Source organism: Pogoniulus pusillus, chromosome 5, assembly GCF_015220805.1.
Source record: "Pogoniulus pusillus isolate bPogPus1 chromosome 5, bPogPus1.pri, whole genome shotgun sequence".
NCBI lineage: Eukaryota > Metazoa > Chordata > Aves > Piciformes > Lybiidae > Pogoniulus > Pogoniulus pusillus.
Genome location: NC_087268.1, coordinates 12,956,277 through 12,983,218, shown reverse-complemented (window position 1 = coordinate 12,983,218; position 26,942 = coordinate 12,956,277). Strand labels below are relative to the sequence as shown.

The window sequence follows — 26,942 nt, the reverse complement described above, 5'->3', positions numbered from 1 at the left end:
CAGCTGAAGCTGGTTCATCTAGATTAGGTTGAATACAGGTGGGTTGTGAAAGTTTCCAGAGATGGAGACTCCACACGCTCTCTAGGCAGTCTGTTCCAGTGCTTTGTTACCCTCAAAGTTTCTCCTTAAGTTCAAGTGAAAAACATCCAACAGCTACTCAGTTCTAAGAAAGATATGCTCAGCTCAAACTGTGGGAGCCCTGCCCTACACCTCTGTGCCTCATCTGACGTGAGGCGCAACACTGTGCGAGGCTGAAACTACACTCGTGAGAAAGAGGCACTTGGGACAGACCTGGAGCCATGGTCTCGAAGTCCTGCATCCTTTTGTAACAGATACAACCCTCTACAGACAACCAAACCCACACTTTGCAAACCCTCATTTCTGCAATTTCAATTAGTTTATCTCTGCAGCCCATAAAGCTTGCATCTCTGGTTTGGGGTTTTTTTGTTTGTTTGTTTAATTCATTGCTTGCAAAAATGATGACATGATATCCTGGCTGAATGGCTTAGGGAAAACACCAAATAAGGAGAAAAAAGAAATTGCAAAAATCATGAACATCAGCTCCACACCCCAAATTAGGCATTTCCCCCAGTCCCTGTTACCCATACCCACACAAATTACAAGAAGGCTCTTAAAAGTAATCAGGAACTCCCCTAGCTGAGAGACCACCACACCCAGTTTTGATCTCCAAATTAGTAAGCAAGTACTCAGAAAAAATAGAATCATGCCCAAGGCTTTCATGTCTCTGAGGGCTTCTGGGGAACAATCCCAACCAAGTCCTATCCCAAAGCAGAGCATGATAAGAATCTAGGATGGCCAAGGTGAAAGTAGCAATATAAGAAACTTCTCTGACTTGCTGTGACAAAATAATTTTATCTATTGGAAAAAAAAAAAAATACCAAAATAAAACAACAATTAAATTCTATTTAATTAAAAAACATCTGCCTGTATTGCTCACCCTTCCAGATAATCTAATGCACCTGTCTGCAAGGACATGTGTTGAGATCTGACTGGGATTTATGCTAGACTCTAAAATATTTGACATCTTTATCAATGGCCTGGAAGAAGGGAGAGTTATCACTGATAAACTTCACAGAAGACATGAGGCCTGAGGGAAGGGTAAATAATGACATGGAGAGGGCACTGGTACAGGGTGACCTGATATTTTGCAGCTGGGGGCAAGCAAACATGCATTTCAATAAGGTCATCGATAAGCTTCTTCGGTTAAGAGCAAAGAGTGGAGGCTACACTTACCTGACATAAAACTTCATCCTTGAAAGCACAAAATGAAAAGGACAAACAAATGGTGGTGAATTACCAACTGCCAAGACGGTGCTCCAGCTAAATAATCCCAGCTTTCAGCAACCTCAGACACATGAGCAGAGAAGTCACAAGGAGGAAAGAAGTTGTGTCACATCTCGAGTTGCTGCTGGCTGCTGAAATAGCATGTCTAGTTTTGACGTGTGGATGAAGTGGAGAGAAACCTGAAAAGTGATTTGAAAAATCAGTGAAGTATCTGAAGGGAGCCTACAAAAAAGCTGGGGAGGGACTTTTTAGGCTACCAGGGAGTGACAGAACAAGGGGGAATGGAGCAAAGCTGGAGGTGGGGAGAATTGGGCTGGCCGTGAGGAAGAAGTTGTTCAGCATGAGAGTGGTGAGAGGCTGGAATGGGTTGCCCAGGGAGGTGGTTGAGGGCCCATGGCTGGAGGTGTTTAAGGCCAGGCTGGATGAGGCTGTGGCCAGCTTGATCTAGGGTAGGATGTCCCTGCCCATGGCAGTGGGGCTGGAACTAGATGATCCTTGTGGTCCCTTCCAACCCTGACTGATTCTATGATTCTAATATCCCTCTGTGTAAAATATATCACAGGTCAGATCAATTTGGTTTAAGAGAAAGCTAAGGAGTTGCAAGACCATAAAATACATGCAATGGCAATAGGGAACAAAACAAAACAAACTAACAAACAGATTTTTTTCAGTGTATCTGGCAAAACTATTAAAAGTTGAAGATAGAAAATGTCAAAAGTAAAAAGCACAACAAAACCAACTCTCTGTATTGTATGCTATAGGCTAAGCAGAATTGGAATGATTGATTGTAAATTGTAGTAAACTACCTCACACTGGCAAATCTAGAGTTTTTTCTTGTAAAAATGAGAATCAGTTCTGGAAATGTTTGCAGCTATTGCTACTTCCATTACTGAATTAGACTACAGTGACCTCTTCTTCATTGTCTGCCCTGATCAATGTGGTATGTGCAGCTGCTCAAAAAGAGAGAGATGTGTTTGCACTGCATTCATTTAACTTGAAGCATTCTCTATCGATTTCACCTTGTTTTTTAATACATCCAAATAATAAGAGTAGCTCAATAGAAACACTGCAAATGAATGCAGAGTCATCCCATCTTCTTTTGTTTCTCTTTTTTTTTCTCCACACTTCCTCAGTGTGCCTCAGCAGAATCATTGGTGGATCAACTTAGGTACAGAATGGGATCATTTGGGAAGGTTTGCAAAGTAGAAGTTTGCTTTACTACGTAGAAACTATGGCAGTTTGCACAGGAAAGCCCCAGGCGAATGCTGCTGGTGGCTACAGCTTAAGGAGCATCCCTGCTGTTTTGCAAAGCTGAAGTTTCTTCTGCAGCAAATCCAGATGATGTGCATTAGTTAGTACCTTTAAAAGCGGTTCTCAGGAGTCAACATATTTAACACTGGAGTGCTACAAACAAAACAAAGGAAACTGTAGTATGTTGCAAAAAAAGAAAATCTTCATTTTAGTTCTCAGTCTAAGGGACTAAGTAAATATTTGTAGGAGGTAGCATCATTTGCATTTTCTGAAGTGGCTACAGGATAAGAAATGAAAAAATCTTCATGTATTGCATTTGCTTCAGGAGTCATTGATTCAGACCTGAAAAGGGTGGTCAAAAATCTGTCCCATTTCTTCCAATTTACTACACGATACTGCTTCTCCCAACATTCTCTTTGCAATGATAAAAAGGACAGATCTGGGTTTTGCGTTTTAGGCACATCTATGAGCATTTCACATGACCAGAATGAGCAGAAAATACCATGGTTTCCCCCAGACCTTCTTATAGAGTCTCCTTGGGTTTTTTTCTGCCTTCTATATTTTTCTGTCTATGGCAGAAAACTTGATAGGTTGAGACAACCTTTCCCCTAGTTACAGTTTTCACACAGAACATCTAGATGTGCTTCTTCCAAACACACTGAATGTTGCAGGTTCACTTCAATGATCCCTTCTTGCTCTCTAAAAATCAGTGGTCTCCAAACCCTTTTGTCATGCATTCCATCAGTAAAAACCTTTTTTTGGCGTGCACCCCTATTATATGTGATATTTTAAATGTTATATACAGGTACTATTGTGCTAATATATTTTGTACATTATAAACCAGACACAAAAAATATCAATTAGTTTTAAAAGGACAAGATAAAATGTCAATTTTTTTTAATAGTGATTAATTTGAGTGTAGGAAGAAAATGTTTTTTGACACTACACTTTGTGGATTACTGCTAGAGATGAAACTACTTCAGCTCATCCCTGTGCATTGGCTCAGCGCCTATAATTTAACCTGTTCTGTCCTCCCCTCTTTAGTCAGGGGTGAAAATTCTGTTTGGTTAGCAATGATCAGGGTGCTCTGAGCCTGCCTTCATCACAGAAGGGTTTCACCACAGTTTCATCCAATTTGGTGGGCATTTTTGGTTGTTTTTTATGAATTAGGTCTGCAAATCTCTACTCCTTACAGAAGGTTTTTGAAGCACAATCATTCAGAAACTACTACACTTTTCTTTTTACATGCCAATGAACCTCTCTTCCTTCTCAGCACTTACCATCATTAATAATTTACAGATATGTACCTTATTTTATCTGGATGGCTGTGCTTTTATGAAAGCACATGTACAAGGTGGAATAAACCCGTATTTAAACTATCAGTAAAACAGAGAATGTGTAATAATTCCAGAAACAAAAAACAAACCCACACATTGCTACCAGAAATGCTTCAAGTGCAGAAATTTGTAAGGTGGAGGCATGTGTGCAGAACAAGCTACATCAACAACCCTGCATACTTCCTGTGCATCTCTTACTGATTTTGCCACAGAATTAGAAGGCTACCATCATAGAGCCATCACGAGCGCTACAGGACTGTGAACAAAGATGTGCAACCTTTTCCTTTGTTGTTACTGGAAATCCCTCAGCATTTCCTGTTAAGAAGATTTAAGGAATGGTACAAATGCTGACATGAGAAACTTCACAAGTGCATCTGGGAAAAGCAGGATCATCAAAGAACCACACGCTCTGAAGAAGAGCTGGCTAAATGCATGGCCATGATTACAGTATCTGCCATCAGTGGGTGTTTACAAAAGCTTTAGATTCTCTCCAAGGCTCAAAACTATTCAGCAATAGCTCTATTTTTTTCAGAGCTGTTTCAAGGGCTGGACAAAAAGAGGTACTACAAACAGAAGAACCCAAGTGCCCCGTGTTAGGGTGGATGCATCCCCCAGTAGAATAAACTCCCCACAACATGGATTTTTTTGGAAAGCCAGGGAAAGATGAAATTGTATTTCTTACAGTTTAAATATAACAGTATAAGGAGAAATAAACTATTAGAGAAATAATAACCTTAACGAAGATGGGGAAGGGGTCAAGCAGCAGTGAAGCAGCAAAAGCAGCAGCGGCCAAAACAGCAGCGGGGGAAGATAGCAGCGGGCACAGCTAAAGCAGCAGAAGCAGCAAGGGGAAGGTACAAGCTGTGCTTCTAGACATAAAGCTCTTGATGCTCCAATGAAATTATATTAACTTATCCACTGCTGCCATTATACAGCCTATCCCTAGAATGTTCACCCCTCCCCTATGTCTGAACTAGAAATCTAGCTCAAATGGCCACATCAAGACAAGACAGTAGCCATTGCTTCAGCAGAAAAAATTTGTTTGGGAAAAGGGTTTACATGTATCTAGTGGCTTGAGATTGGAGACTGTTCTGTTAGTACCACACCTCTTGCATCTCAGTGCACCATGGGTTGAGCTTTCTGTAATACCTGTGCAGAAGTGGTGTGAGGGGAATTTCCATATGTTGAGTAGTTTTCAGAACTTGGGAAACAAGCTTTAGGAAGAGTAAGACCCAACATGATACTCTAAGAGAATCAATAGCACAGAAAAACCCCACAAGGCTTATAGACTACCCACAAATATGTCTGCTGCTGCTTCGCTGGGATAATTACAGTTGCTTCATTATTCATGACAATGTTTCCTATTGTCTTCTGTCCAAATGAGGAAGTGTCACATCTGTAACATGGCAACTCATGGTGACAGTCTCAAGTTGTGCCGGGGGAAGTATAGGCTGGATATCAGGAGGAAGTTCTTCACAGAGAGAGTGATTGGCATTGGAATGGGCTGCCCAGGGAGGTGGTGGAGTCACCGTCCCTGGAGGTGTTCAAGAAAAGACTGGATGAGGCACTTAGTGCCATGGTCTAGTTGATTGGATAGGGCTGGGTGCTAGGTTGGACTAGATAATCTTGGAGGTCTCTTCCAACCTGTTTGATTCTATGACTCTAAGATCTAAGAAGAATCCATGGCTATATGCTTAACTTTATGGTTCTATTAAGCAACTCGTGGTGACACCCACAAGTCTAATTAGAACACTCAAGAAACAGAGCACATTCAAGAGAACAGAGCTGATCTCCACTGGAAAAGGTTTAATAGCTAATTTTTCATTTCACTAAGTAAGGCTGTTGAGCCACAAGAATCCATAGCTATGTGCTTAACTTTATGGTTCTATTAAGCTTCTGAAAAAGTTACCTTTTGTCTGCTGTGGCATGGGGATAAGGAGGGAGTGAATTTCAAGGAGGAGCATGCAGTAGTGCAAGATGGAGGGAGAGAAATTTGTGCCCGATTTCTAAAGCTTGCAACTGCACATAAACTGTTAGGACCTAAGTGCACAATAAAATGGGCATGGAGATCCAGAACTATTGTACTGCAGAATGCAGGGTTCAGTTCATCTTCTACTCTAGTACTGATTTTTCCTTTAAATTTTCACCTCTATTTCCCAGAGGAGAAAAACTGAAACCCATTCTCTAACAGAGAATAACCAAAGATGGCACAAAAATCACCCCCCTGAATTGACTCCATACAAAGTAATTTCTCTGAACCGTAACATACTTGTGCATTTTTACACACCTCTTAGTTGAAAAGCTTCCTTACAGGTTCACACTTATGCCTGTGACATACAAATCATTAATTCAAGACACATTGGTTTTATACATCCTGACCTTTTTTTTTAGTTTGTGATGGCTAAATTACAATCACTGAGATAATTAAATCTTTACACATCCCATGAAATTAAGTCAGCTAGAGCCCATTGACATCAGTAGTGTCCTGATAGGAAGGTAGTTCTACAGCTAGCTTATTAGACATCAGCATATCTATACCAGAGAGAGTGCCCACCAAAATATCCCTTGATCCAGCAGATAGTCGTGCCACTGTCTGCTTTCCTAGGTGCCTGAAAGGCTACCAGGTACATGCTCCACGGAAGCACATACCCTGACCACTGGCAGAGTGAATCTGAGGGTATCCAGAGTACACTGGAGGGACTAATTTGCTGTCCATGCCAACCTGGAGTTGCTCTTTGCCTGTGAAGACACACATAGATGCAACCTATCTGCCTAGGGCTCAACCACATTGCAGTGAACCATTTCCTCAAAGCTTTGAGAATCCTGAAGATGTGGCTAGTCTGTGAATGTGCAGGAGGGAGGAGAAGGAGCAAGTTAATTTATCTGCAGAAGAGAGGAAGTATTATGAAGACCAGCAGCAGAAGTTTCAACATAGTTTACACTGACAAAGCTCTAATGAATTGAGTAGTTTAAAACGTGAGAATGGTCACTTGATTTAAGCAAAGCTGAAAGGGCTGTAAGGTAAACCACAGCTGGACTGATATTGATATTGCAAATTAAAGAGAGCAGAGCTCTTTAAGAGAAGTGAGCACTATACATAACAACAGCTCAAGAGCCACATGGGCTGTGTGGTCAAAAGGAGAAGGAACAAACCACTGCTCTGAAGATCTGGTCTGAGGCCTGTGTGGGGATGGGGACACCAAGACAAGTTTCAAATTGGAGAAGAATATATGACACACTGGAAAACTGCCCTCAGAGTTTTTAATCCAGTCATAAAAGTTGGGCTAGGGGAACCAGAGTTGCTGCAAGGCAGGAGGAAGGCACTGGCAGAGCAGTAGAGAGACTGGGCCTGACAGAGAACAGCTAACTAGAGGGTGGAACAGGGATGGTAGTTTTAAACGTTTTTCCCTAAATATGCTTGTATGAGAGAATTACTCAATAGAAAACAACAAATGAACAAAGAAAGGAAAAACTTCCAAGCCTCAGAAAAGCTGAACTTGCTCTGAAAAGCAATTTATAGAAAATATTTTGAGTAATGATGAACAATGTGGCACCAGAACTCACCATTCTCTGACTCCTCCCTAGCTAGAACAATCTCGAACCTCTGCAAAATGGCAATGTCTTGCCCTAAAAAAGTTCAGAATCTTGAAAATTACTTTCCCTCCCCATAAAATACAAACAAAACCCAAAGCTGATTTGTTTATGCAAATGCAAAATGAAGATAAAAATCAGTACAACTAAACCAAAATTTTAAACCAGAAGCATTTAACCTGAAAACAGGATTCTGACTAACCAGAGACGCTTGTCACTTGTCTGTTGTCTACATGATTGGCTACAACTATATAGACTACTCCCTCCAAACCCACTTTTCTCCTCCCTCTTTCCCTACTCCACCCCCCTCACTCACCAACATGTTTTTAAAGACCTTGAGGGGAAGGGCAGAGGAAGCTGAGAGCCTTCTTCAGGGCAGGGATGAGGACAGATCAGTCAGAAATGGAACACACTCAGCTTTCACCTGTGACTACAGTCACTTTTAACTACGACTACTACGATGACAACAACTGCCACTATCAATATCTGCAGCATCTGTCTACTTTCCTCCCTATCCTGTACACTGCTGTGTTCCTGGTGGGCATAGTTGGCAACGCCATTCTGATAGCAGCCTTGGTCTTCAGGCAACGAGTCCAGAGGCTGATCGACGTCTTTATTATAAACCTTGCCGCATCTGACTTCATCTTCCTCATCACACTACCGTTCTGGGTGGACATGGAGGCGTCGGATGGCAGCTGGAGGGTAGGATCTTTCCTCTGTAAAGCCAGTTCCTATGTCATCTCAGTCAACATGTACTGCAGCATCCTCCTCCTCACTTGCATGAGTGCTGACCGATACCTTGCTATCATGCATCCCTCTATCGCCAGACGAGTCAGAACAAGATCCTACTTCAGTGGACTCTGCATCTGTGTCTGGCTCTTATCCTGCTGCTTAGGGATGCCAACCCTTTTGTCCAGAGAACTGAAGAAGCAATATGGAAAGCCTTATTGCACAGACAAAGCTGTGACAGAAGCCAAGCAGATCATGTCACTGATGCTTTTAATTCTGGCCTTCTTCTTCCCACTCTTCAGCATCTTAACCTTTTACTGCACCATCACCAAGAGACTCTGTGTACATTATCAGAGAACTGGGAAACATGATAAGAAACTGAGAAAGTCCATCAAGATCGTCTTCATTGTAGTGGCTGCTTTTGTTATCTCCTGGGTTCCCTTCAATCTTTTCAAGCTTATGGCCATCCTTCTGGGACTTGTGAAGCAGCCTGATTGTTTTCCCAATGTAGTTGCCCAGCTGGGCATGAAGGTGAGCAGCCCTTTTGCTTTTGCCAATAGCTGTGCCAACCCTTTCATTTACTATTGCTTTGACAGCTACATCCGCAGAGCCATGCTCCAGTGGCTGTGCCCACGGGTGAAAATCAGCAGCAGCAGCAACTCTAATACCCTGGACACTCGCCTGAGCCACTCCTTATCAAATTTTGTGGCAGGGGAGCAAGCTGCTAGGAAGAGGAAGCGCTCTGTGTCCCTCTGAGTGAGTGCAGGGACTGTGAAGGAAGGAACTTCTCTCTCCAAAGACAGCAGGGAAAAAAATAAAACGTATTAAAAAAAAGAAACAAGCAACAGAGAGGTGCAGCTGGTGCTTGAGGTGGGAGGCACACTGCTTCCCTTTAAATGCAGACAAATGGAATAGGAACCCTTAACCACAGAGTTACAGTTCACAGTGGTCACTGTGGCACTGCATGGCGTAAATCTGAAACCATCCTGCCGAAAAATATCCACAAATGCTTAACCCTGGAACCACGGCTCAAGGGCTACAAACTACAGTAAAAGAACACGATTTACTCAAAGCTTCAAACTTAAATGTATGCAGGCTTTTATTCTGCACAGAGCAAGAAAAACAGCACAACAGAAGCATTTCTTCTCTGTGGTTCCTAGCTTACCCACAAATGTTTCACAACGTCTTCAAACCAGCACATCAATTTTGGGGTTCTTCTGGAAGTTTTCTGAATTTAGAAATCCAACCTTTCAATGTATTTGTTTGTTACCAGTTCTCATTCGAGTCTTGTACGTTTTTGGCGAAGTCTCAGCTTCTTGATGATGGCATTAAATCTTCGTTTTAATCACAACAGCTTAAGTTTCTAGTCCTTGTGATTTCTGGAACAAAAAAAGAAAAAAAAAAAAGATAACTTGAAGGAAGAGAAACTTGAGAACAAAAAAAAAATCTCAAGAAAAAAAAAAATCCAAGACCCACTACTGTTTTATAGACTTTGGGATACAACTTCTGAACTGCTTCAGTTGTCCTGTCAGTTTGCTGGAGCGTGTCCAGAGAAGGGCAACTGGGTTGATCAGAGGGCTGAAGCACCTCTCCTATGAGCACAGACTGGAAGAGTTGGGGTGTTCAGTCTGGAGAACAGGAGGTTCCCAGCTGACCTTTTGTGGCCTTTCATTAGCTGAAGGGGGACTACAAAAAAGCTGGGGAGGGACTTTTTAGGCTACCAGGGAGTGACAGAACTAAGGGGAATGGAGCGAAGCTGGAGGTGGGTAGGTTCAGGCTGGACATGAGGAGGAAGTTCTTCACCATGAGAGTGGTGAGAGCCTGGAATGGGTTGCCCAGGGAGGTGGTTGAGGCCCCACGCCTGGAGGCGTTTAAGGCCAGGCTGGATGAGGCTCTGCCCAGCCTGCTCTAGGGTAGGATGTCCCTGCCCATGGCACAGAGGTTGGAACTAGATGATACTTGTGGTCCCTTCCAACCCTGAGTGATTCTATGATCCTCTTATGACCTTAGAGGTCTTTTCCAACCAAAACAATGCTATGAGATAATGATATTGCATTCTGTGCCATTTGAAGTCCATGTCAGCTGAAACCTGTTCAAGACATGTGAAGCAGAGCTATTTTCTCCCACTGCAGTCACAGGCAAAAGCATGTGTCCTTGTAAAGCACTGCTAGCCAGAGTGCCACAAACTTTTGGAGAATGGAGAGTCAGGAAAATGCAACCTTGCATGCAGGGATACTCACAGAAAAAGAATTAAAAAGGACCAGTGGTTTAGTTCATCTACAGCACTCAAACTTTGGAAACAACACAGCTCTATTAAGTTAGCTTGTTCTTAGACAGCAGTCTTTGGGAAATGCAGAGATTTTGCACTGTATATGCTCTGGGGAAGACAGAGGGGGTGTGGGGGGGGATAGAGAAAGCTCCACATTTCTAACAGCTATATTACCTCCTAGATTTACAAGGTGAACAAATGTGAAGCAAGTAGTTAAGCAGCTCACTGGAACACTCATACTGAATTTTTCTAAAGCTGACTACATCTACATCCTTCTAAATGCCAATGATTGAGAGAAATGTTTGCTAAAAAAACCATGAAACCAGGTTAACAAGGTTTTGAACTGCACAATTAAAATAAGAAACTTCCAACAGCACTAACATACCTTGGCCGTGTTGCAGTATCTCCCATTCCGTTGTCACTCATATCTTTAGCTTAATATAAATACTGCTTAACAGCAACATAACAAATGAGTATCATAAAGCGTCCAGGATGTGTAGTGTGACTAAGTTGAAAGACTGTTAGAAACTTTCCTTTTGTATTTCCTGATTATTACAGATTTTCATCTCTCATTTGCACTTAGCCTTTGAAGCTTTTGAACTAGCTGTCACAAAACCCACAAAGGTCAACACCTAGAGGTAGACTAGAGGCAGAAGTTATCTTATCACTAAGTGATAAAACAAAATACATCTTGAGCTGCGATAAGTAGAAGATTTTCAATGGCACTTACCGCCCTGTAAGATAAAGTAAATTCAACTCTGCTAAGGAAAGGTGTCTGCAAATAAACACAGAATTACAGAATCATAGAATCAGCCAGGTTGGAAGAGACCTCCAACATCATCCAGTCCAGCCTATCACTCAGCCCTATCCAGTCAACTAGACCATGGCACTAAGTGCCTCAGCCAGGCTCCTCTTGAACACCTCCAGGGATGGTGACTCCATCACCTTTCCGGGCAGCCCATTCCAATGCCAATCACTCTCTCTGGGAAGAACTTCCTCCTAACATCCAGCCTAGACCTCCCTCTGCACAACTTGAGACTGTGTCCCCTTGTTCTCTTGCTGGTTGCCTGGCAGAAGAGACCAACCCCCAGCCTCCCTTCAGGTAGTTGTAGACAGCAGTCCTATAGATGGCTACAAGAATGATAAAGGGAATAGAACATCTGTCTTATGAAGGAAGACAGAGAGACCTGGGGCTATTTAGCCTGGAGAAGAGAAGGCTGAGTGGGAATCTAATCAATGCCTACAAATACCTTAAGGGTGGGTGTCAAGAAGATGCAGCCAGCCTCTTTTCACGGGTGCTCAGTGGTAGAATAAGGGACAATGGATACAAAGTGGTACACAGAAGTTCCACTTTAACATGAGGAAAAGCTGTGTTACTGTTAGAGTGCTGCAGCACTGGAACGCACTACTCAGAGAGGTTGTGGAGTCTCCTTCTCTGGAGACTTTCAAAACTCATCTGCATGTGTTCCTGTGTGGCCTGCCCTAGGGGATCCTGTTTGGGCAGGGGGGCTGGAATAGGTGGTCTCTGGAGGTCGGTTCCAACCCATACCATTCTTCAGACTCTGTGATTCTTTCTGTCCCACTGATGTACAACTACATTCACTGTAGCTTTTGTTTTCAAACGTCTGCATTTTCTAAACATCTATAAATGGCAATTTTTGGTTGTTACAAATAAATCCTGTTACTTAGTTTTTTTGTTGAACCTTGTGGCCACTTGGGCTGTTTAATTCAGGCAGAGAAACAAAACCACACCTCACCCAAGGGCAGTACAAACCTAGAAACCAAGGCATGGACGTCTTGCACAACTCCCCAGCCAAGTTCCTTACTGTGCCCACAGGCTAACAGAGTGAGCCCTCATTTGAGTAGGTGGAGAATGGGCACTGCATGGTCAGTGCAGCCAAAAGTGTCCGAGTAATTGCTGGTGACTGTGCACTTTGGCACACAGAAAATACTGGGGTATGTGCTGGGGGGCAAGGGGGCATCACAGAGACACACACTAGCTTTTTGCTGTACTCTCCCTTCAATGCATGCTTTTTTTTCTTCCCCACTACCTCTTCTAAAAGCTTTTACTTTTCTTTCTCCCCATGACAGACTTTTCTCCCCCCAGCTAACAGATGAACTCCTCTTTCAGGCTTACAAATGCATGAAGAACATGAACTGTGTTTCCAGATCTTCCAGTGTTTGAAAGACAAAGCAGTGTCAGTTCACATTTTCACCTTATTTGCAGTGAACTCCAGAAACTGCTATCTCAATAGGCTCTTCTCTGTCTCTTATCCTCTCTCTACATTTACTCGTAGATAATGAGGCAAGTCTCAGTTACAAAAAGTAGCCTGAGACTTGTTTTATAAAGAGAGGTTTTTGAGCAAGTTAGAATCTTGGGCTACTTCCTCAAGCCCCACCCAAAGCAGAACAGTATTTTTGGAATATAATCAATTTAACGAGATGCTGACACTTCCCTTCTTATATGGTATTTTTAAATTTAAAGCCCCCAGAAAACTAGAGCAGCAACCAACAACAACTGCCAAGGCCTCCTTCCACTGCCTACAGCTTTAGTACTGGCATCCAGAAAAAAGCAGTATTACAGTATCACCAAGGTTGGAAGAGACCTCACAGATCATCAAGTCCAACCCTTTACCACAGAGCTCAAGGCTAGACCATGGCACCAAGTGCCACGTCCAATCCTGCCTGGAACAGCTCCAGGGACGGTGACTCCACCACCTCCCCGGGCAGCCCATTCCAGTGTCCAATGACTCTCTCAGTGAAGAACTTTCTCCTCACCTCCAGCCTAAATCTCCCCTGGCATAGCCTGAGGCTGTGTCCTCTTGTTCTGGTGCTGGCCACCTGAGAGAAGAGAGCAACCTCCCTCTGGCCACAACCACCCCTCAGGTAGTTGTAGACAGCAATGAGGTCACCCCTGAGCCTCCTCTTCTCCAGGCTAACCAATCCCAGCTCCCTCAGCCTCTCCTCGTAGGGCTGTGCTCAAGGCCTCTCCCCAGCCTCGTCGCCCTTCTCTGGACACGCTCAAGCATCTCAATGTCCCTCCTAAACTGGGGGGCCCAGAACTGAACACAGGACTCAAGGTGTGGTCTAACCAGTGCAGAGTACAGGGGCAGAATGACCTCCCTGCTCCTGCTGACAAACAGAACAGGCTTGAAAAGAATCACCTAAAAATGCCACAGCAGATGCTACTTGAGTGAAAAAAACCACATGCAAGAGGCAAGTAAATCAACAAAGCAAAACCCTCTGGATTCTTTCAGGCTTTCATCTGAATTCTGTACCTTATGAGTGAAAAAAACACAAGCAAGAGGCAAGTAAGTCAACAAAGCAAAACTCTCTGGATTCTTTCAGGCTTTCATCTGAATTCTGTACCTTATGATGGTGCTTATTTTACTCTGGTAAACTGCAGGACTATTTGACATATGTAAACATTAATTTTGGTTATTTATTTCTGACTTTCTGATTCTATGATTTCAAAGAAAAGCCTACCTATGCTTGAACAAACTTGTGGAATTTTGACTGTTTCATGTTAATAGTCATGGCCTGTTTGCTAGCACTGATATAGTTTATGGTGACACCAAATTTATTGTGATTTTAAGTATTTTAACCTGGTAGATTTGAGTAAAGTAACAGGATGCCTGTTTTACCCATGTTAAAAGAACTTAATGACTCTGAAGTGGTTTCTTATGTGAAACTGAAATGGTGCAATTCAGATATGACACCTCTCAAAGATATAAGTAATATGAACCTCATTCTCCCCCTCCCCCCCAGTTTTATGATTTTAAAATAAATTCAGCATGATTGCAGCTAAGAAATATGGTGTGGGGTTTTGTTTTGTTTTTTGTAATCTAACCATTACAAAATGGTTGGGTTTGTAATCTAACTATAAAACCCTAACTTTTTGTAACCTAACCACAAAAAAAAAAAAGACAGTTTTTGTAATCTGTCATGAAAAGGTAGCAAAGCCTTACTAGAAACAGTCAGGACACCTGTGTGAGAACATTCATCTGCCCATACCACAAACTTTTTGATGATTCCAGAGATGATTTAGTACTGCCTTGGAATGAAATGAAGAGCTTTTGAGTTTTTTCATGAGAACTACACCTCCAGCACCACCCCCAACTATCTAGACGTTGGTGCACTTTCCTGAGACGTGCACAATCAAAGCTGAGGTGCCTCTACTTATATATATCTACTTGATATAAATCAGGAGGTGGTTAGATGAATCTCTTAGGTCTCCATTTTGGTACCAGTGAATCAGCATTTTTCAGAAATGAAGCGTTTCATCTCAACACAAAGACCACCTGTACTCAGATCTGATGCTTACTTAAATGGGCAAAGAATTCTGATTTCAGTGCAGAAACACTGACAACTGCAACACTGCTTAATGGCACTTCATTCAGAAAGTCACAAAGGGAACAGCTTCAGATCCAGAATGATCAGGACCCAACTTACTGCTGTCAGACAAGACAAGTGGTGTGGTCAGTGCACTGGACTGAACCTCCACAAGTACAGGATGGCTCCTGGAAGCTAAAGGGAAAATTTCCACTCACTGAGGTACAGCTAGATTTCATCTGCATTTTCTAGTTCTGGGTCTGGCAGACTAGTGGGATGAAAAGCCCCTCACAATCTGTGCCTCAGGCTCCAAAACATCTGAATTAGGGTATGAACATTTCCTGACTTGGCAAAGATGTCAACAATACATTTGTTGACTGCTGCACAGCAACAGGAAGGCTGTTGACAAGAGAAGATGTCTTTCAGGTGCTTTTAAGGCATACAGTACAAATGAGATGTCAGCTTATGGGTGGAGACACTTTTGTGTACTTTTAGCAGTCACACACTACCGGAATACTAATTTGTTATCTCTCTGTGATCACATATAATTCACAAAGTCAACAGGCACTTCTGAGTAATTTCCAAGCTGTATGCACAAATGATCATGTGTCCTAAAATTTCCAACAAAAAACCAGTCCCAGTTCTTCTCCTGTTTAAAAGGTTTCACTCAGTTAAGGAGCACATTCATGCCAAGTGAAGAACAGGAAGCAGTGACCACAAATGGCCTGTAAGACAATCCTGCAATGGGGAATCCTTCCACTCAGGCTATTTACCAAATACATCAGTGTTCTGCATGTCATCAAAGACCATTTCATGGACAGAAACAAGGAAGCAGCTACTTAAGTTCATAACCGATGGAAGCACAGACTACAATGAATTAAATGGATCCAGAAGTGATTACGATGGTATTGAATGTCACACACAAGGCTGGGTAGCAGGAAAAGCCCTTATGATCTTATGGAACGTCTTAGTAGTCTACCACAAAGACTGCAATCAGTGCACTCTAGGTGTCAATAACAATCCAAGCACCTGCTCAGTTTGTAGATGCAAGTGTTCAGTAACCTACTGGCGTTTTGCTGCAAGTGACAGGAAGTTTTGGAGTACTCCACTCACAGTAAAGGCCAGAAGGAATTTAGCCCCAAACACCTAGGCTTTAAGATTGGGATCCATAGGTAAAAGAATGCAAAAAATGGGAGATGCAAAAGCAGGAGGATAGAAAACCAACAGTCTTCAAAAGGAAAGGCAGCTCGGTAAAAAAGCCCTACCAAAGGCCAGGCTGCTTGGATTGGTACTTACTTTTAAGTAAGAACTGAATTGTAGTTTTTCTTTTCCTAATTCACCTGTCCTGTGGTTTTGTAACAGACTGCAGCAGCTCTGGAAACAGAGGCCATGTGTTATGATTGGTAAGCACGCAACACTACCAGTATCAATCATCTGAATAATGCATTGTGACCAAAATGCACGTTTTCAAACACCAAAACAGTTTCCATATTAGTAAGAAAGCATATTCTTAGTCAGAAGCTCCCACTAAGTGTAGCTAGTGAGCATACCTCCTCTATTGTTTACTTTTCACAATTTCTAGAGCACATGGGAATTTACAAGAGGTATCTCAACAACAGATTTCAGAAGACACAAATGCTTCTCTTGAAATCTGGACTGTATTTTGCTGCTGCAGCGACCAGAATAGGGCACAGGGGTAGGTAAGGTAAGAATCTATGTTCAAAGAAAACACTTCCCACAAAGTGATTACTAAATTCAGAGCCCCTCATTTATAAATGTCTAGCTTCAGATGCCTTGCAAAGCACTGATGAATCAGAAAGGGATGACTACTTATTACCTAAAGAGCAGATGCCCAAAAATTACATGCATTAGATAATATCAATATTTGAGTGGTGACTTTTGGATGCATCCAATCATTTCTAGAAAAAACCTACCTCTGTCATTTACTGTGCAGTGAAGATCCCAGAATCTGATGCCTTCTTCCTAAACTAGTTAATATGAACATAAAAGAACAGCTGTTCCCCAAACGATGCCCTTTCTTTTACCCTCACTTTGAGGCACAGAAAACCAGACTGAAACTGTATGGCACTCTGCTCAGAAAATGAAACCTGCTCAGTGGTTTTTAAACTGAGCCAGATTTTCATTCTAGTTTTAAAATTGGCATGTGAAGTGACCAAAAAGTCAGGCCTCAAATACAGAGCAGTTTTTTTTCCATCGAGGAACAGATTCACCCTACACAGCACTATGCACTTCACTTGACCACTCCACTTCTGTGTACTGCCTGAACACCTGGGTGACCACATCACCCATTTCCTCTGTCACTCACCCTTCTTCCTCTGGGAACCACAGCTACATCTACCCACACCTCACAGCAAAATATTCACACTTTGAAGAAAGAAAAAAAAGAGAGAGAGAGAATTGCATATTTGGTTTTGTATAGCTTTGAACCTGTGGGAGTTATTTGCCATGGGTACAGTCATACCACCTAAGGAAATGTAGCAGGTAAGAGCAGAAGTTTAATAGCTTTCAAAAACCATAAATGTATATAAATTTCTCCTCTCCTCGTAGCCAGCCAGGACACTATGGATGGGAGGGGGTGCGTGTGTGTGGGGTGTGTGTGCTAAGAAGTAAAGAGAGGGCAGACAAACAAACACACTTGAAAAGTGCAATGACATGCCCCAGATCTCACAGCAGCTGAGCCGTAGGTAATGTGCCGGATATTCTGATTTCTAGTCAAAGAACACAATACTTCAGACCACTTAGGAACACTCAAGTAACTAAAAAACCCTTGTGGGTATTTTGCCAGGAGACAGAAAAAAGATCAGAAGGGGGGTGAAAAAAAGAAAGAATGAATCCGAGGAGAAACTGGGAAGGCACCATTCTTAAATATTTTTTTTGGGGGGAGATTGTGAGTTTTTTTGCTTGTGTTTTTTTTTGTCTTGAGTAGTGCAAAAGAATATATAGAGGATGTGAAATGTGCTTAAACAAGGTACTCATGAGAAACTAAGCTAGCACTTGAGAATAGAGTACATTTCAGAGTAGAGATGCTGCACAGAAAAAGGATGAGATCTAGCTAGATAAAATGAAAGAACCATGAACAACCTTTATAGTCCATCAGATTCTAAAGCTCATGTTGCAGCAGCATAACTTGATGGTGCTGTGTCATCCTCACATTTGCATAGCCATTTCAGAGGCTGCTACCATCCTGAGGCTATTTAAGTGTCTGAAGTCCCTGTTGACTCATGAAAGATGTAACCCTCCTACTACAGTGAGTTTTAAGACCTTGTGTGACTAGACTAAGAGTGCTTATAGGTCCTTACCTCCACTGCCACCCAAATAAATACCAATTAAAGTGCTGGTTTCGTTGAAATCAAATGAGTTTTATATGATTAACTTCAAGATAGATGAAGTTTTGGCTGAATGAGAGCATCAAAACCCTTACTCACCAACTGCCTACGCCAATAGTGAAGCCAGGTAAATTAGAGTGCCCTCTTTCAGTGCTCATGCCAATGACTCACCTCCAAAATATCTGAACATCCATGAAACTCCTACCATTGTACTGCCTCACTCATCGACACAGAAGCCATGTGAATAGATTCTCCCAGTTGTGCTGATGGACTAGGTATCCTGATACTATTAGCTGCACCTTCCTTAAATTGTCTTTAAGCCATTTATATAAAGTACAGGGCCAGATCATGCCAGCTTAGGCACCCCTGTTCCCTGCTAAGGCTTGCATGCACCTCAGGTAGTTGTAAGAAGGTGAGGCAGCACTGTCAGGGAGCAAGGACAGACACAGGTACCTTCCCTGGGGATGCATCATAGGTCCTTCTGCAGTTTGTGCTTGGTTTAGACTGAGTTTGTACTACAGCTTAAACTGGCAGCACAACCCTGAAAGCTGTGAATCTGCTCACTCAAGTGATCACAGGCAAGGGCAGCCAAAGGAATATCAATATGGATAAAAAAGCCTCAGAGGAGTGAAACTTTGGGTTGCAAGCTAACACTGAATTGCATGCTAGCATTTCTTCATCTATGCCAAACTTATGAACCTGTCAAACTAAAGTAGTATCCTGACCCCTGCAGCTCCACAGCTCTGGATGTACTGAAGGTAGGTCAGGACACAGCAAAACACTAGTGGGTCATACATTTGGAGGTTGAGGCTTCTCTCTGTTCTGGAACGCAAAACTAGAGCTCCGATGCTCCAGCATCACCAGAGAATGTCCCCTAGATATCAGGCAAAAAACAAGCCTGCCATCCTCAAACATGGAGATCAGTACAGGACAAGGTCTCTGCCATGCAAATGGACCAGGCTGGGTGGGTGGCAGAGCAAATGTGCCCCAGGAAGGCAAGTTTCACAGTTTGCTTGCCTTAAGTCCGTCCTTCCTCAGCGCCATCTTCATCCCTGCACATGCAGCCTTTCCGCCGCATTCAGCCACCAGCCTGGCTCTCCAGATCTCTGGCACAGACAAGCCAGGTGGCAAGGGTATGGCTAATGTGCTGCTTTACCCCATACATGTTCACCAGAAGTGGAGAGGGAAGATAAGTAGCTCCAAAAAGACAGTATTAAAAAAAAGGAAATAAAAGAAACAGTATTTGCCTTAAGACCAGATAGGAAAACATGTGTCCTAAATGAGGTCTTGTGCAAAGGTCCAGGGGGAAGTAAAAAATGAAGATCACAGGAAAAACAGGATTTCCAAAAAGCTGCCTAGTGAGCAAGGACCAAAGCATACATTTTCACAGAATCACAGAAGTGTTTTGGTTGGAAGAGACCATTTCAGATCATCAAGTCTAACTGTTAACCCAGCACTGCCAGGTCACCACAAACCCATACTTCTCAGCATCACATCGACAAGTCTTTTAAATCTCCCATGGATGGTGACTCCTGTTCCAAAGCTTGACAACCTTTTTGGCAATTATTTTTCCAAATACTCAACCTAAACCATCCCTGGACCAACCTGAAGCCATAATACTTGGAGAAGAGACTAACTCCCACCTTGCCACAATCTCAGGTGAACCAAACCTCCTTTTCTCCAGGCTAAGCAGTCACTCCTCACGAAATCTGTGCTCTAGACCCCCCACCAAATATGCTGTTTAGGGCTCAAATCTGAACCCAGTATTTGAGGTGTAACTTCGCCACTGCCAAGTATAGGAGGAATGATTCTTTACAGAACTAGGGAACAGTCTAATGAAACTAAAATGACAACAAAAGCTCCAACTATTGGTCCATCTTATGCTGAATTCAGCCTTTGTATGGAAGCGTCCACATTTTTGTTAGACAGAAAAACAACCCAAAGGCTCCTGAGCCACAATGAGCATGATTCAGTTAGTGTGGGAAGCACACAAAGTGAAGAGGATAAATTGTAGCGTAAAAACACAAGGGCCAAGGTGTTTGCTAACAGCTATAGAATATGACTGGGTTTTGACAAAGAGTGTCTCCTGTTTACAGAAAGAACAAATTGTGACATGCAACCTTCTTCCTTCTAGTTTTAAGAAAACAAACTTGTATTTTGGCTTATGCTTTGATAAAAGTGACATTACCAGGCCAGCACAGCTAGAGGACACCCAGAGCAATAATCTAGTTCACCAAGAGCAAATACATGTAGACTACCCCAAACATGCATAGCTGCCAAAAAATATAAGGGTATGTCATCGCTTACCTTCAGGATTCACCAAATTCACTGAAAAACATGAGATGCCATACAAATATATACCATGGATCTTTTTAATTGCTTTTGAAATCATCTGCTTAGCCATAAGCTTAATTTGCAAACAGGAGGGGATGCAGATCTTGAGTTAAAAAGAAAAGTGTTGAGCTTTACCTATTAGCATCACCAAAATGTAATTTCTCACTCATAGAACAGACATACTTCCATATATCAGTTTTAATGACTTCAAAACCATGGGTTTGATTTAGTTAAGTCAGGTCTGTGATTTATTCAGTCAAGGGAAGCAAGCATAAACCTTGGTACCCTGTGGGATCAAGTGTTTGTGGAGTACTGAAGAACTTTCTGCACTCATGCTCTGTATTTTGATTGTATGTGTTATGATGCAGCACAAAAGCAATGTCCTTTTTACCTGCCAGGCTCCTGTGGTTGCTAGGTACCAAAGAATAGCCCAAATGACTTGTAACAGTGCCCAGTAATCTTGCCTTTTGCCACCAGCATTTTTCTCCAGGTTAACAGATGACAATTGCCTGCAGCATATTTTTAAGACTGCATGATCTGGCAAAAAAATATTGACCTGTATAGAGTCAATTCAATATAGAAATATTTCTTTTCCTCTGTCATTCAGCCACCCAGTGACAGAGCAAATGGTGCTTAGGACTGAAGTAGGAAATTTTCAAAACTAACTGCTAGGAAGAGTCCTCAGGACAAGGGCAGTGTTTATACGGACAAGGGACACTTTCACAAATAGTTAATAATCAGATAAATGATTGTTTGGGGTGAAGTATTGCTTCTCACTAAATGGTAAGGTACTACGTGCCATGTGTATGGATTTTATATAGAATCATAGAATCAACCAGGTTGGAAGAGACCTCCAAGATCATCCAGTCCAACCTAGCACCCAGCCCTGGCCAATCAATTAGACCATGGCACTAAGTGCCTCATCCAGCCTTTTCTTGAACACCTCCAGGGATGGCGACTCCACCACCTCTCTGGGCAGCCCATTCCAATACCAATCACTCACTCTGTGAAGAACTTCCTCCTAACATCCAGCCTATACTTCCCCTGGCACAACTTGAGACTGTGTCCCCTTGTTCTGTTGCTGGTTGCCTGGCAGAAGAGACCAACTCCCACCTGGCTACAACCTCCCTTCAGGTAGTTGTAGACATCAATGAGATCACCCCTGAGCCTCCTCTTCTCCAGGCTGAACACCCCCAGATCCTTCAGCCTCTCCTCACAGGGCTGTGTTCCAGGCCTCTCACCAGCTTTGTCACCCCTCTCTGGACACATTTCAGTATCTCAACATCTCTCTTGAATTGAGGAGCCCAGAACTGGACACAGGACTCAAGGTGTGGCCTGACCAGTGTTGAGTATAGGGCAAGAATAACCTCCCTTGTCCTACTGGCCACACTGTTCCTGAGCCAGGCCAGGATGCCATTGGCTCTCCTGGCCACCTGGGCACACTGCTGGCTCATCTTCAGCCTACTACCTACCAGTACCCCCAGGTCCCTTTCCTCCTGGCTCTGGGCTGCTCTCCAGCCACTCTGTCCCCAGCCTGTAGTGCTGCTTGGGGTTGTTGTGGCCGAAGTGCAGAACTCTGCACTTGGCCTTGTTAAATCTCATCCCACTGGTCTCTGTCCACCACTTGTCCAGGTCCCTCTGCAGGGCTCTCTTACACTCCAACAGATCCACACCTGTTCCTAGCTTGTTGTCATCTGCAAACTTACTGATGCTGTACTCAATTCCCTCGTCCAGATCATCAATAAAGATACTGGACAGGACTGGGCCCAGCACTGATCCTTTGTCATGAGCTACCAAAGTACTATTCAGGAAAACAGGTATCTCTAAATAAAACTAGCATTCCCTTCATCCAGCAACACCTACCAGAGTCATTTTTACAAAATATTAACTTCTACTGAGTCAACCTTATTATCAGAATACTAAACCCTCCTTTTAAATCTAAAAAAAACCCTGCAACATTTCACCTGCCAAGAAAAGAATTAACAAGCTACTTAAATTGATAAAATAACTTTATAGGTTCATAACTTGAGCAAAATTTGACCACTAAAATAAGAAAACCAGAATAATTTCACATCAAGCAAAGCAACTCAGAAGCACAGGAAATCCTAAATGCTGAATTAGCTGACGGCTAGAGTGGCATTTTAACTGATAAAAGACAGCATTAAGCTACGGATACAGCAGCCTGTAACTATTATCAAAGTTTGATTTGTGTGAGGGTTTTTTCCTTTTTAAAAAACTTGAATTTTGCATTTTGCTGACCACAACTGAAAACAGGTTAATCCCAAAGATCACACAGCCTGCTGCTCACTCTGTGCTCTCCAAGCAGCACAGCTGACCATAACACACCATTCTGAAGACATGTCTGCAGGGAGGGTTACTTCAGATAGTCCATACTCAACTCCAAAGGGCAAAATCCTCCTTCTAGCATCATCACCCCAGAGAAAGGCAAAAGAAGCCTTTAAAAAGAAGAGAAAGTGTTACAACTAGGAAAAGAAAATTAATCTTGAAGTGGTTGTTCTAAACACTGAACTTATTTGTTATTTTCAAACACTGACTTTCACGTTCTCTTGCACCTGCAGCTTTTGCTTCTTAAGTGGACTCTGAATAAAGCATCTCAAAACCAACATCTAAACCAGTGTAGCAAGAGCACTACTGCAAACCTGGAGATAGGAAGGTGTGACAATCACAGAATGGTTTAGGTTGGAAGGGACATCAAAATTCATCTAGTTCCAACCCCCAGGAGAATATCTGTGCCCTTCACTGACATATATCACAACTGTATTTGCAAATATTTACTCTGCTAAAATGTTCAGTAACATAAGTATAAAATCTTACAAACCAATTCCAGATACTCCTGTTTCAGCAGTGAAAAAGCCTGGATGAGGCACTCGGTGCCATGGTCTAGTTGACTGGATAGGGCTGGGTGATGGGTTGGACTGGATGATCTTGGAGGTCTCTTCCAACCTGCTTGATTCTATGATAGAATGGCAGGAGCTGGAAAGCACCTCTGAAGATTGAATTCAGCCTCCCTGCCAACGGGAACGTTTCCAGGTGGGTTTTGAAAATCTCTAGAGAAGCAGAATCCACAACCTCTCTGGACACGGAGACATGAACGGTGTCTGATGCTGTGGGGCACATTTCCAACGCCACCACATTTATGACATCAAGAAACTTTAATAAAGCAGTTTTAGCACAGCTACTGTCAAGACAGCTTGTGTTGTCAGTTTTTAGTTTGTCAGGGTTTTTCCCCCACGGGTGTTTTTTTTCTGGGGGGGGTTGGTTTCTTTAGGTGCTGCAATTTTAGGTTTCTGAACAGCAAAACCATAACGGTTTTTAAGGCCTCCTTTGAGAAATCCTATACGCCACCCCCAAATCTACACACAAAGAGGATCTGTAATATGGGATCATTTGGTTTGACAAATTCTCACTACTGTCAAAAAAAAGTAGGGTTAGCAAAGCACAGCATAGCCATCACGGAGCTAAGCCACATGGACTCCCACCTCCCTGGCAAGCGTGCAGGGAAGTGGGCAAGCCCGGGTCTGTAACTAACCGTCTTTATGCACAACACAGAAACTGCATTCGAACCCTCTCCACCCAACGCCACCCCAGCTGCAGCCTCTCAACCCCAGCACAGCCCATGCCAAAACAGCTTTGTCCCCACTCCGCGGCTGGGCACTAGCCGGCTGGAAGGGAGCCAATTCACCCGTCCCAGCCACAACGAGAAGTGGGTTTATTGTTACAGAAGTGCTCCTCCCTTCACCAAGACACATCTGCCCTACTCTGGCCTTCTTGAGATGGTGGTCTGGGGGCCACCTTGGCCTTCCCAAGCAGGGCTTGCGGTGCCCGTTTGCCGGATAACTCCTGGGCTTGCGCCCGGGACCTGCAGCAGGGCGCTGAGACCGACCCAGCAGCAACCCGGCGCCCCGAGCCCCTGGGCGCCGGCCTGTCAGGGGTGCCCCTAGGCTGCTACAGCTTCCCCAAAACACCAGTCGCGTCGCGTCCCGTCCCGTCCCGTCCCCTCCACTAGTATTAAACAGGGTGTGACCGTGCGTGCCAGCGCAGGGCAGGAGGCGCGGCGGCGGCCTCGTCAGCACACCGCGCCCCGGTGCTCCCGCGGTCCGACCCTACCTGTTCGCCTGAGCCATTGCACCGGCTCCGAACGGGTCGGGAGTGCAGTAGGCACAGCGGTGGCGGCGGCGACGCGGCCGGGGGCGAGGCGGGGGCCTGGGGGAGAAGGGGGGAAGCCGGCAGCATCGCGTGCGAAGCCGGTGGCAGCGGCGGCGCCGCTCTGAGTCAGTGCTCGCCGCTGCGGCGGGAGCCTGCGAGCCGTGAGCGAAAGGGAGACAAACGCTGACTGATTTCTGCCGACCGCTGGCGGGCTGCCTGGCACGCAAGGCTTTCTATCGCCCGCCTGCGCCTCGCCCGAACCGGGCTGGCCGGAGAGTGCCCCGGGCGCGCCCAGCGCTCTCGCCGGGCCGGTAGGCCCCGTCCTCCGAGCCTCCCCGGCGGGGTGGCTGGGACCGACCCCCGCCTTTCTGCTGGGGCTGTTTTCCTGGGTGCAAGTTGTGCACACATCCCTGTTTGTGAATGCAATGTTTAGAATCATAGAATCTACCAGGTTGGAAGAGACCTCCAAGATCACCCAGTCCAACCTAGCACCCAGCCCTGGCCAATCAACCAGACCATGGCACTAAGTGCCTCAGCCAGGCTTTGCTTCAACACCTACAGGGACAGAGACTCCACCACCTCCCTGGAGAGCCCATTCCAATGCCAATCACTCTCTCTGCCAACAACTTCCTCCTAACATCCAGCCTAGACCTCCCCTGGCACACCTTGAGACTGTGTCCCCTTGTTCTGTTGCTGGTTGCCTGGCAGAAGAGACCAACCCCCACCTGGCTACAGCCTCCATTCAGGTAGTTGTAGACAGCAGTGAGGTCACCCCTGAACCTCCTCTGAGCCATTAGTTACAGAATTTTAAAAAAATCTGCCAAAAACCTACAAAAACCACAGAAACACCTAAAAGAAGGTGTGCCAGCCCTGCACGTCGCAGGGCAGTGGCTGTAAAGCCATGCACTGCCATCACCAGAGGACAAAAAAGATTATAGACTGCATCAGGTTGTGTTTTCGAGCCGCCTGTGGGGAGTAGATTGGCTTGCTCAGGGCCCCATCAAATTTGACCTGGAGTGTCTCCAGGGATGGGGCCTATACATCTCTGGGTGATTTAGTTGGGGCAATTAATGAGGCAGGAGTTAGAAAATACGCAGCTAATTTTATTTACACAGTATCACCAAGGTTGGAAGGGACCTCACAGATCATCAAGTCCAACCCTTTACCACAGAGATCAAGGCTAGACCATGGCACCAAGTGCCACGTCCAATCCTGCCTTGAACAGCCCCAGGGACGGTGACTCCACCACCTCCCCGGGCAGCCCATTCCAGTGTCCAATGACTCTCTCAGTGAAGAACTTTCTCCTCACCTCGAGCCTAAATTTCCCCTGGTGCAGCCTGAGGCTGTGTCCTCTTGTTCTGGTGCTGGCCACCTGAGAGAAGAGAGCAACCTCCTCCTGGCCACAACCACCCCTCAGGTAGTTGTAGACAGCAATAAGGTCACCCCTGAGCCTCCTCCAGGCTAACCAATCCCAGCTCCCTCAGCCTCTCCTCGTAGGGCTGTGCTCAAGGCCTCTCACCAGCCTCGTCGCCCTTCTCTGGACACGCTCAAGCATCTCAATGTCTTTCCTAAACTGGGGGGCCCAGAACTGAACACAGTACTCAAGGTGTGGTCTAACCAGTGCAGAGAACAGGGGCAGAATGACCTCCCTGCTCCTGCTGACCACACCATTCCTGATGCAGGCCAGGATGCCATTGGCTCTCTTGGCCATCTGGGCACACTGCTGGCTCATGTTCAGGCGGGTATCAATCAGCACCCCCAGATCCCTCTCTGTCTGGCTGCTCTGCAGCCACTCCGACCCCAGCCTGTATCTCTGCATGGGGTTGTTGTGGCCAAAGTGCAGCACCCTGGAAAAAAAGCCCCAGCCACAACCATATATTAGCTAGTTAAATTTGGGGTCTAATTTGGTTGGGAAACTCTTCACGAGGATGTTTACGGACAAATTCATTCATTTAGGAGAATCAGAAAATTTGGGAAAGTTTAGCCACAAAATGTCTTTGCCTCACTTACAAATACGTAATCTGGAGCCCTAGGGAACGTCTGTTCTACTCACTGCAGTGGAGTAGAAGTTTCAAGATAGTCCCTGTCTCCTTTGTGGCAGTTTAGAACTACTCAGCCATTGAAAGGCTTCTAGATCTTCCCAATGTGAGAAATACATGTTTGATCTGATCAATTCATGGCAAGAGGCCACAGACAGGGAGGAAGGGGGGGTTTGAATGGAGCTGCACTCCTCCTTGCACAACCATCACAGAAGCATACACTTGGCTTAAGATAACAGCA

General features: G+C 44.3%; 2 protein-coding genes across 4 annotated transcripts in view; one reads left to right on the top strand and one right to left on the bottom strand.

Moving 5' to 3' along the window:
- CLDND1 (claudin domain containing 1) overlaps nucleotides 1-24,815 on the bottom strand; it is a 39,087-nt gene extending 14,272 nt beyond the window's left edge. Inside the window, exon 1 of one of the 3 annotated variants that reach the window (XM_064143267.1) lies at nucleotides 24,624-24,815. The gene's annotated coding sequence lies outside the window, so the exon portion shown is untranslated. Of the gene's footprint in view, nucleotides 1-1,254; nucleotides 1,478-24,623 lie in introns of those variants that run through there. The other 2 variants (XM_064143265.1, XM_064143266.1) reach the window with 2 other exon arrangements.
- On the top strand, nucleotides 7,866-8,969 carry GPR15 (G protein-coupled receptor 15). The gene has a single exon (XM_064143263.1). The coding sequence runs from the start codon at nucleotides 7,866-7,868 to the stop codon at nucleotides 8,967-8,969; it is 1,104 nt and encodes a 367-aa protein (XP_063999333.1).
- Nucleotides 24,816-26,942: the final 2,127 nt, after the last annotated feature.